At 36.5% G+C, this 12284-nt stretch overlaps 1 protein-coding gene across 1 annotated transcript; it reads left to right on the top strand.

Annotated features, from left to right (window-relative positions):
• The first annotated feature begins 1340 nt into the window (after positions 1–1340).
• Positions 1341–11688, top strand: tc2n (tandem C2 domains, nuclear). Its single transcript, XM_079635331.1, has 12 exons — positions 1341–1381; positions 2815–2890; positions 3012–3206; positions 3304–3474; positions 3924–3997; positions 4848–4923; positions 5626–5732; positions 6226–6342; positions 7940–8131; positions 9582–9696; positions 9946–10145; positions 10642–11688. The coding sequence occupies exons 2-12, from the start codon at positions 2824–2826 to the stop codon at positions 10750–10752; spliced, it is 1425 nt and encodes a 474-aa protein (XP_079491457.1). The 5' UTR covers positions 1341–1381; positions 2815–2823; the 3' UTR covers positions 10753–11688.
• Positions 11689–12284: the final 596 nt, after the last annotated feature.

Raw genomic sequence — 12284 nt, 5'->3', positions numbered from 1 at the left:
ACCCGTAAAACCCGGGTGGGTTGGAGCGATTCACACAAATTGTAAATAGGGTTAATTCAGGATAATTGTGACATTTTCCCCCAGTCATCTCAATCGCAAAAACTGTCCCAATACTGTAGCTACATAGACTTGCCCACGCGGGCACTAGGACCCAACTGTAGGCAGAAGTTTTGTCGCTCACTGGAGGAGGCTTCAGAGTAGAGATGGGATTTATGGCTCTTTGAGGGGATCCGGATCTTGGCGATCCGTTCCTTTCAAAGAGCCGTTCAAAAGAACGGCTCTTTTGGCTCTTTTTAAATATTTAGTCAGTTTTAAGAAGCCAGCTTGGGGGCATCTCAGTTTATCCTGGAAATAATCACTGGGAGAGGAATGATGAGGTGAGATTTGTAGTCAAATAATTAAAACTCAGATATCACACACCAATATCTGAGTTTTAATTATTCTGTAATATTGATTATTACCTCATTTGTCATGTGTGGACTATATTCCATAGGGTTGCACAACATCCCTCTGCTTAGAAAGTGACATCACTATTTTGGATTTACCTTTAGTGTGTATGTGTAAAGCTATGTTGACTTATGTTATTCATACCTACTCACAAATAAACATAAAAAACAAAGCCGGCTGCAATGAATTTCTGTGCAAAACAGCTTTTACTACAAACACTTCCACACAAGAACATTTTGATAAAAAACAAAAAATAGTTTTAAATATAGGCTACTGTAGATAAAATTAGAATAAATCAAATGGAAATGTCTACATACAGTCCACTATTACTAGCCTACTATAACTACTGTAAACTTTGCAAATAGGACATCACCCGATGATCGATGATGTGACTTATGGTTATTTTTGTGTGATCAACTCTGGAAATATTCCTTCATTCAAAAAACGTAATTTGATCTAAGACTGGAGGTTGCACAGGAAAGTAAAGTGAGTGAGTGAAAGCAATTGGGACATTGCTTAATTTGTATTATCTTTACTCTTATTGGTGTCGTGCTACAGACCTAATTTAAATATTATGCAAAAACAGAAATCCGATCAGTTATCCAGATACAGAGGCTACTTAATATGAACAAATGTAAACGCATGGTGTCCTGATTGAGTAATGATCCGATCTGCTTGATCCATCATGGTAATCGCATGTTAATGCCAAGTGTAAACGCAGCCTTTGTGTGCATCTGTGTGAAAAACGCATAGGAAAAAAAGAACGACAGAAAGAACGGCTCCCCTCCAGCCGCGACTCGGCTCCCATCGTTCATGTTTATGAGCCGTTCAAAAGAATCGGTTCGTTCGCGAACGTCACAACTCTACTTCAGAGCACCTGCTGCACTCGCGCGCTCAGCTCAGAGATTTCAGCTCCTCGCAGACAGCAGCACAGGTATGTAGACAAAAACATGATTCATTAACGCAAACAGAGTTTTTATAAAGGAAAATGACTTTGATGTTAATTTGTTTTATAGTGGTATTATATTGCTTATGTTGTGTATTTCTTTAACTTCGGGCTTTTCGGTCACTTTTATACCTCAGCTTACCCCTGTTGTTAAATGAAAGTCACATTAAAACTGTGTGGGGAACTTTTTGCCCTTCCTTGCTCATTTTTTTTCCCCTAATTTTCAAATGTATTTTATGTTGTACTGTTTTACTTTTGTCCCAGATCTTACTATGGAAATTCTTTATAAAAATTGGATTAGAACGTCGATAATCTAAATATAAACTGAAATAAATTGTCAGTGAAATATTTATTGTATGAAAATGATTTCATTATGAATGTGTCTTAGTTGTTGCCTCATTTCCACCACTACCAATTTTACCATTGATACAATTTGCTCAAACTTTACTTATTTACCAAGGAAAAAATAGTGCAGTGAAAAATATGCTTATCAGGTGAAGACACATTAAGGTTTTTAAAAAATCTGAAAAACCAAGGTAAACTTCACAAGTGATTGAATGAATTTGAACAAAATATTTTTTATTGTGTGTCACTTCCATTCAAGCTTTAATCCTTAGCAATACACGAGTCGGATGTTTTATTCTAAAATCATTTCTATCATAATCTTTTCCACCACAAAATTGTATTAAACACAGAACATGTGATGGAAATGACATTCTGTTGGAAATGTTTTGAATTCAGAATTCTGTCGTCGACTGTTGAACATTGTTATATAATTCTTTGGTTACTTTGGCCTACATGTCAACTAACTCAGTATTAGCAGTAACTGTTAGGTTATGGTTAGTAAGATAAGTTGACATGTATTATTAGATGTCCTTGTTAAGTTGACATGTACTTGTGTAACCAGTCCTCCTCGACTCGATCCGGGATCTCTGGCGTGGGAGGCGGGCACTCTAACAAGGACACTAAAGACCCTTTACTCTAACAAGGACCCTCCTATGTCCGTTAGACTCACTCACTCCCCTAAACCTCACTCTCATCCGGGTCACGGCACCTCACTCTCATCCGGGTCACGGCACCAAATGTAACCAGTCCTACTCTGAGTGGAGGAGGCGGGAGCTCTTAAAGGGAGGCTAAAGACCGCAGCCGCTAGCATCATTTGCGCCTCTTGTCTTGAGATCAGGGTAGTGAGGTTTACACGCACAGCTCTTACTGGCCTATGTCTGTTACACTTGCAAAGTTGCTGATCTGTCTGTTGTGGGACCATCAAAACAGTGTGTTAGCAGATTAAGCAGACAGTCTACTAACACTCTTATGACTTGTTGACATTAAGTTGCAAAGTTACTTATAGTTGGTAGAATGTCTAAAGTGGACCGTCGAAATAAAGTAACTAATTATTTTTATGTGATTGGTGTGTGCAGATCATCAACATGACAGAATGTATCAAAAACTGCTGCAGGACGTTTTTGTCCGAGGAGAAAGAACCAGGGATTCAGAGTGAGTCTCTCTCTCCCCCCCCCCATCATTTACTCAGTATTGAGGAATTATGCATACACACAATATATAGAAATTTCAATACATACATGAATTATGAAAGTGTATTTGTATATTTTTTTAGTGATTAAGGTTCGACCTCCTGGTAAATTAACTGTTGAGTCTACTGTAAAGAGGAATGTTGGCTTATCAGAGGATTATCTCCTGTCTAAACTGCCTCCGGACGGCCGGGAGGTTCCATTCATCATCCCGACCTTCAAACCCTCCTACATCCAGCCGAGAGGGGCGCAGTACTCTGGCTACAACATCGGGCAACAGAGTAAGCAATACTACTATAATATTACAAAATATGACATGCTTTTATTTATTTGATTAAATCACAATTGTGTTTACAAATTTGATATGATTGATTTCAGGTGCCACAAGGAGCACTTATGCAGAAAGGAAGGCAGAGCTCGCAGGAGCCAGTCAAATGATGTATGACTCTGATTTGAACTTAAACAGCAGTCATATGATCAGCTACGTGTCGCCAGGCTCACTGAGACGGCCCACTCTGAAAAACAGACCGAACAACAGCCCTGGCACAGGTGGAGTACCTTTAGATCTGCCTAAAACACGAAGCCAGACATTACATGGGACTATATTATTATTTTTTTTTTATCTGTGTGTGATGTTTAAAGAGTGGATTTACTGTCCCATTTCACTTCCTCATAGCATCATTCACCACGTAACTTCGCAGCATGTAACCTCAAATATTTACGTTCCTACACACCTTTGCATAATCCTTCTGTTTTATTCCTGCTCCTAAATTCCCTATTGTTCATGGCAGATTTGCACTGACAATGTCCCAGATTGTATTGTTGATGGGCCACATTCAGATGATTCCAATACTTTGTTTTCAATGGCTGAGCATGACACAATTCAAATATCAAACCGATGAAGGCATTTTAAATGGAATAATTTTTTATACATGACAAAATAATCTGAATCAACAATACTTTCCAAAAGATTAAAATGAAAATGATTTCTTTCACAGGTTTAGAACACAGTGGCAAAGAGAGACTCAGTCTCTCCCTGTTCGATTTGTCAAACCCTCAGGGCCATGTGCAGGTGAGTTGTACACACATACATGCACACACTCACACACACACACACACACACACCATAGAACTGTATAATAATTTAACAGCTGAGATCCCGTACACCTGTTCACACATGAGCTATTATTATATGATGTATATAAAGTCTTCAGTATCACACAATCCTTCAGAAATCATTCTAATATGCTGAGGAGTTGGTGTTTAAAAAACATGTCTTATAATTATTTATCAATATTGAAGATGGCTGCACTGCTTAATATTTTTGTGGAAACTGCAACACATTTTTTTCAGGATTCTTTAATGAATAGACAGTTCAAAAGTTATATTAGTTTCTTTGTATAAATTTTTGTATTATTATTATTAACTCCTACTGATCAAACACTTTTGAATGGTAGTTTATATCATGGAATAATATAATTATTATTACAAAAAGTACACATTATTTATGATTATTATTTATCATTATTTAGTTCAAAACTGTTCTGTTGCTTTTGTTACTGGAATTAACAATGAATATTTTTAAATCATTTAATATATTTAACATGGTTAATATATGAATTAATGACTTTAGTTAACATACTTTTTCCATGCATTGTCAGATTACTATTTCCATTGAGAACTCTATAAATTACAAATCATCTATGGCACTATTAAGCAGGAGTTTGATTTGAGCCGTGTGAAGTTTTTATTATAGTTCATGTTAAATAAAGTGTCAATTTGTGGCCTTTTGTATTTGGATCAATCAGAGCTGATTAAATTCCTAAATTAAGTGTTCTGTATATACAGTACACTAATACTTTGCTGTTTAATGATTAGCAGAGCTGTTGTTTAGTAACATTTCTTCCTCTTGTTCCTCCAAGCGTTATGATTCTGTATCCAGTGTCCAGAGCAGCACATCCTCCTTTCAGGATTCCTTTGGGAGCAGCCGTAGTCTAGGTAACCATTCATGACGGAACACTGAAGTCGTAACCGCAGACAAGCACATTCCAAAAGAACCCCTTAAAGTTCCCTAACAGAACTCTCTGAAAAGGGTTCCGCTCCACTGTTACCTGGAATTTCCACTAGTTTCATTTGTTTAGTTTTCCTTTTGTTTTGTTTTGTTAGGGTCTTCTTGGACCCTTTATGTCTCAACAATCTTACTCCCTCTCTCCTTACCCCATGTACACACACACACACACACACACACACACACACACACACGCACGCACGCACACACACAGGACAGACAAGATCACGGCAGATTGTGAAATTGTAAAGGGCAGACACAGTAATTACTTCCAAATGTTTTCCCTGAGATGCAGTACACAAGTACTCGTATAACTCTTAGAATGTAGAGAGGATCTTTACACGCACAAATAAACTGATGTAATACAACAAACATTTACTTATATCCACCAAGACATATTTGGTTCGTTTGTCCCTATTTTTCTTTAATGACATCAGCACTGAAGCTGAATATTAATTTACAGAATATTATTTAATTGTTTTTAATTAAACTATGTGCAAGCCTACCTATGACTTATTACCTAGGACTAGAAAATATTGTATACATTCATCACACATATACACTGATAGACATGTGGACAATATTTTGGAGTGACAATATTTATGTTTCTCGTGGCATGTGTGTGTGCATAGAGTCCATCACTCTGTCTGGTGATGAGCGGGATCGTGAGCTGGGAAAAGTGTGTGTGCACCTGAAGTATGAGGAGGCGGTGGAGCAGGTGTGGATCACCGTAGTGAAGGTATGATTTCAACCAGGAGAGGCTTTGCTAGTCTACAACAGACCATTGTGTCCCATCTAGAGACCGGCTGAATGGAGCCTCTGTGTCGCTGTAAGAGAGCTTTAACAAATGATCACATTTCCAACAAGCTATTTTTAATCTTTCATTTTCAAATAATTGAAAAATAACTGTCTGTAGATGCCTGTCTTCGCCTCTTTATTTTACACATAATTTGATATCAAGGGTTTGTGGTGGAATACTGAAATCAAGCATCATATATAGTTAACACACTGTTTGATCTCATATTTCATAATGCTTATTTTATTTTTGTCAATTATTTTCTAATACTATTTTTTATAAGGTCCTGGCTCTCTTTCCTCCCCTGAGAAATATCCCCTTGTTGACATACCGTGGTTGTAGTGGTTATAAAAGCTCATAAACAGTTGGCCTACATGTTGCTTTCAGCCTCACTTACTGTTTCTCAAATTTCCTCCTCTTTGGTACTTTCTCTTAGTGTACGGACTTGAGTGTGTATACTGAAGGGGTGGACGTGCAGAAGATTGGGGTCAAAGGGGTCATCACCATGACGAAGCCAGTGCGATTTAAGAGCACAGTCAAGGAAGCATCAGCAGTGAGTGAAATCCAGCAGTCATAAAACTACAACACCTAAGATTATTATAGTTGGCATATACTGAGCTCAGTTAAAGTCTACCCTGCTGGTAGATGCTGGAACTGCAACATGCTGCTTTTATAAAGTGCCCTTCTTCATTGACAGCCTTTCAAAAAAAGCCATGTATTCTGACTAAATAAATTATTTTGCAAGCAATATACACTACCATTTAAAGGTTTGGGGTCAGTACGATTTTTTTTTAAAGAATAGAATACTTCTATTCAGCAAGAAAGCATTAAATTGATCAAAAGTGAGAGTAAATTTGTAATATATGCTGTTCTTTCTATCAATCAGAGAACCCTAAGAAAATGTATCACAGTTTCCACAAATATGTTAAGCAGCAAAACTGCTTTCAACATTGATAATAATAAAAAAAATTCTTCAGCAACATATTAGAATGATTTCTAAAGGATCATGTGACTGAAGACTGGAGTAATGATGCTGAAAATTCAGCTTTGCCGTCACAGAAATAAATTACATTTTAAAATGTATTACAATAGAAAACAGTAGTTTTAAATTGCAATAATATTTCCCAATATTACTTGCATATTACATTTTTTTTTAAAACCTTTTCAAACCCAAACCCATATTTTTCCCCTATTGAATCACAGACCTCTTTAATTGATATAACACAAAACGTTTATTGAGATTGGCTGTTATGTCAGACAATTCAACTGTGATGAATTATTCAGCCCTCCCTTCAGTCCCTCCAGTGTTTCTCGATTAATGAACATTACAGCTAGACTAGGGTGACCACCTGTCCCGCATTTTAATTTTGTCTGCATTTTATTTAATCGTCCTTTAAATTACAATTCTACAATAAAAAAAATGGTTAATAAGAAAACACTGAACATGCACAGCGCAGCCGTTAGCTATTAGCCTATTGGTTCTAGCCAGAGGGAACACACACACACACACACACACACACACACACACACACACAAACGCAACAGAAAAATGGATCAATCCGGAGCTCCCGAGAAGAAAAAAGTCTTTGTTACTCAGCAGTAATATTAAAATAAGTTTTGCGAATCCTCTCCTTGACTTTAAAAGATCGTGACAGTGCTTATTTGGAAATGTGCTTTTTAGCGATTGGATTATTATTTTCATTTAATTATTTAGATTGAATAGACCCGTGCTGTTAAAATTAGTTTTATATTAATAGTGACGTTCACAGCGCCGGTCAGCGCCGTCATTAACATTTTTATAAAGCCTATTAGCAATTTAAAGCATGTTAACATCACTTCAAAAAGACATCTAATATAAAATCAATATTTATTCACCTAGTATAATAATAGTAAGTTCTCTCCCTCGTGTCCCGCATTGTCCCGCAAAATCAGGTCTGCTGACCTGCAACAGAGCAATAGCCAGGTGGTCACCCTAAGCTAGACTAAAAAAGTCCCAGACAACCAAAGATGCATAAAAAACATACTTCGTCACATAAGTAAAAATATGTAGAGCGTGCAGTATTGTTTTATTTGACTATGCTTCACAGATTTAAGTTTGTAACTAGTTATCCCTCAGTATATCTTCAGTATATTGTATATTTCTCTTTTAGGAAACTGTCTTCATGGAGACATTTGTGTTCACTCTGAACTTAGAGCAAATCCGCAGATCAGCACTGGTGCTACACCTGCAGGCTCACACACCACGTAAGCGGACACTGGGGGAGTGTGTGTTATCTCTGCGAACCCTCGGGCCGCAGGAAACAAAGCACTGTCTGGAGTTCAAGCCTCACTCTAAAACACATGTGAGTCTTAATCTGCTACATCTCATTGTGACCGCATGTCTAGTCCCAAATTTCTTTCCCTTACGGGTTCTTCCTGGTTTTGTCTGTAAGGTTCTTTGGAAAAAAATCTTTAAACTTCCACCTGCAATTACCTACAATGACCACATTAAACCGCTGCTCTAGTTCTGCCTAGGCCTCATCTGTGATATTTAGGTCACTGGGGGTTAGACAGACAAACAGAGCTCTCAGAGAGGAAGAAATCAATATACCAGCCATTTCAATACTGCCGAAAGCCCTTTTTGAAGGAATTATCTAGACCCTTAAAAAGCTGATCTCTCCGAAGCTTCCTGTTAACACACGCAGAAACAAAATGTTTACTATAATTGTTCAAGTATTGTGGGCAATTCTGAATTTAATTGAGAATCCCTTTTAGATTCCTGAGTTTGATTTAGAATTTGTGCACACACACATGTATTCAAAAATGTGTGGTCAGTAAGATAAAAAAAAAAACTTTTATTCAGCAAGCACTTATCATTTAAATTGATCAAAAGTGACAGTAGAGACATTTATAATACTGCCGAACATTTCAAATATATTAAAATATTAAACCGTTATTTTAAACTACTAATATTGGTGTTTTTAGTGTATTTTTGATCAAATAAATCCAGCCCTTGGTGAGAATAAAACATTAAAAATAAATGTTACTGACCTCAAAATTGATCATTAGTATCTAGTATTAGTATCATCTAAATACCTGTAAAATATATATATATATATATATATATATATATATATATATATATATATATATATATAATAAACAGATATAACAGAATGTGCCACATTATCATCTTTATACTTTACATCTCACTGTAAGTAGGTTAGGCCCTGTTAAAACATTGTTCAGCCTACTGAAAGCTGCCATACACACAAAAATAGGTATTAGATTTGGCACAGTTTATAACTTTGAAAAATGTGATTTGTGTGTTTTGCTTGTGTGGATGTGACTGAAATAAAAAATGAACAGGGGAAATATTTTTTTTTCTTTTCTTTTTTGAGTAAAAAGTATTTTTTTCTCTAGTGGGGTGTTTGAAATGGACTGAACTGTATTCCAGAATGAAGATCAGTGGAACCTGGTCTAGATGAAGTTTTCCCCCCCAAATCATTAACTGCTGTTTGTGTGTTACTGGGTCAAAAATTGGTTTTTGTCTCACTTATAAGTCGCAGCAGGTATAGTCTGCCCTAAACACACACACACTCTCAAGAGAAAAAGAGGCATTCGATGTGTTAGTTAATTCTTCACAGTTGAGTTTACATAATCAGCCAATTCAGATATTTTATCCATCAAACATTAGGAGGAATAGAACACACACACACACACACACACACACACACACACACACACACACGTACACAGCACCTAAACCTAACAGGGATTATTGTGTGTGTGTGTGTGTGTGTGTTTCTGTAGGTGTGTCACGCAGAGCTTCAGTTGGCCTTGTGCTTCCAGCCAGTGAGCAGTCGAATTCAACTCCAGATCCTCAGTGCTCAGAACCTTCCTTCATCTTCCTCACCGCTCACGCAGAGTGAGTCCTATTATGCTTTTTTACATTATCAACTCTTTACTGTGTAATTTGTCTGTTTGAGCATGAAAATGGGCTGCAAAGTTACCCCAAAGGGTGTTTTTTTTCCATATCAGTTAGCACTGTTTCTGAACTCCCTGAAGCGCCTCGATATTACATACACGTCTCAATATTCCTCATTTAAATAATTCCTTCCCAAAGCATACGCAAATTAAAGGGGTCTAGACCTTTTTTTAAATACGTTCTCTTTAGGTTTCTTTGTGAAGGTTGACTTGCTGAGTGAGGGTAAGGTCTTACTGAAGAGGAAGACGAAGGTGATGAAGTCATCAGGGAGGCATGTTCAATGGGAAGAGGTGCTTCACTTGCCCATCACCAATCAGGACCAGAATCTGCAGCTGTCCGTCAAACTCTACAGCCGTAGCTCTGTCCGGAGAAAACACCTGCTGGGACAGGTCCGTTTGGAGCACAATACATACTACAACATACTACGCTTAGCATGCATATCAACACGTTTAAATTTAAAGTTGATTTATTTGTTAAGAATACAATTAAAACACTGATATTGTAAAATATTATTACAAATAAAACTAAACTTTTCTATTGTAAACATGTTTATTCCTGTTATAGCAAAGCTGAATTTTTAGCAGTCTTCAGTGTCACATGATCCTTCAGAAATCATTCTAATATGATTTGGTGCTCAAGAAACATTTATCACGGTATTATTTTTGTAGAAACCGTGATAATTTTTTTCCCTCAAGTTCAAAATAACAGCATTTATTTCAGATAGATTTTTTTGTAATATCATACATAGATTTACTGTAACATTTTACCAATTTCCTTTCTGAACATAAGTATCTATTTATTTTCTCAATTTTATCAACCCCAACGTTTGAACAGAAGCGTATATTCAATAAGTTCCCGTCTTTGTGCGCATTCCTTCATCTTTAGGTCCTCTTGGGATTTGACGGCAGTTCACCCGAGGCAGTGGAACAATGGAGGGATTCCATGACTAATCCTGAAAAAGTGGTGACGTCATGGCACAGAGTTAGTCGACTCTAAAAGAGAGAGGATGAAGAAATTAGATTTGTGAGTCAAGTGGATTTTAAATGCGACTTCCAAAAAAAGCCCCTTTTTTATCTTTGATGGTGTCAAGTGAAGTGTCTAAAATGCTGGGGAAGAAATCACCAATTTAAATGTCTAAACTAAGTGAGTCCAAATGAGTCGCACCCTCTGCAGATCCTAGTGTAGCATGTATTAAAGCTGTTTGTAGATTTAACATTCTCTGTTCTTCATTGTGTAACTTTGAGAACATGCAATTATCTATGTACAACTTAACAGATCCAGGAACAGGAAACATACAAAATACCATTTTGTGCAATAAAACGTGTTATACATTTTTCAGTATAACATGGCCAAATAAAGAAGCCTTTATTTGGTCAAATTACTTTAATCACAGAATTCATTAATCAAGTATTATGTTCAGTATTCTTCTCAATCATCTCCATAAAACTGCAGCACTGCTGAGTTAATGTCAATCTGTTCTTTGGTGATGGTTATTTTACTTTCGCTAGCTCTCAGAAAAAGACAAACTTGTTTTAAAGTGCAGTAAAAACTGTTGTTTGGGAAAAAAGCTTTTATTTTTAGGAAGTTTAGAAGGGTTTGTTTTACATGTCCCATTCAAATGGAATTCAATCCTTCAATTTGTTCCCCTATTCCCTTTCACAAGCACAAGAAAAAGGGAAAGGCCGCAAGAGTGTGCAACAAAGAGACTTTTGTTAACACATTTTACTTCCCTGCATCCTTTGTACTGCCCTTAATTCAAGGTGACCTAACTTTCTAGGCCTTGTCATTTCTATGAATTTATTTTTGCACAGGTGACACTATAGCTTGTCTAAGAGTGTTCATTGTATTCATGTTTAAGTATATTGTGTTAAGTAATGCTGTAGTCCAGTGGACATGTGATATTATGTAAGACAGATATTTGTTTGCATCGACTGTATTTTGTGCGCATACACAAACATAGTTGGATCTGCATCCTGATGTTAAAGAAATAAAATAAAAAGAGATAAAATTGCTGGAAAATAATCAGTTGTATGAAATTGTCATGGGACATTGTGTGAGTATAGGTTCATAAAAGACACTTTCATTTATGTTTTATATGATTTGACAACTTTACTATGACTTGATAACAGTATATGGTAATTTATTGGCATCGGTCTTCAAACCCAGAGGAAACGCTATAAACAGACAAAAGATGTTTGTGTGGGTCTAAGTGTTTGCGCTCCTTTACTTCTCTGATTGTGCGGCTCTTTTAAAGACCTTTAACAGGTTCTTCTACATCCGGGTGTGATTTCATTTACGTCATAACTTTCGGGATGGCTGTTTGAACAGTGTTAATGGTTATTTCTGAAGACACACTCCCAGCACCCTGCAGCTGATCTTTGTGTGTGAAGGTATTTATGTTTTGTATCAATAGCAACCATACAATCAATTACTAAAAATGGTCCATGCAATAGAGAACATAAAACACCCTATGCAAAAGTCAAGTTACAAAATAAATAATAATAAAATTAAAATCAATAAAAGAAAGT

The sequence above is a fragment of the Phoxinus phoxinus genome (genome assembly GCF_949152265.1).
Source record: "Phoxinus phoxinus genome assembly, chromosome: 14".
NCBI classification, from domain to species: domain Eukaryota; kingdom Metazoa; phylum Chordata; class Actinopteri; order Cypriniformes; family Leuciscidae; genus Phoxinus; species Phoxinus phoxinus.
The sequence above is the reverse complement of the archived record's forward strand: the minus strand, read 5'-3'. Positions and strand labels throughout refer to the sequence as shown.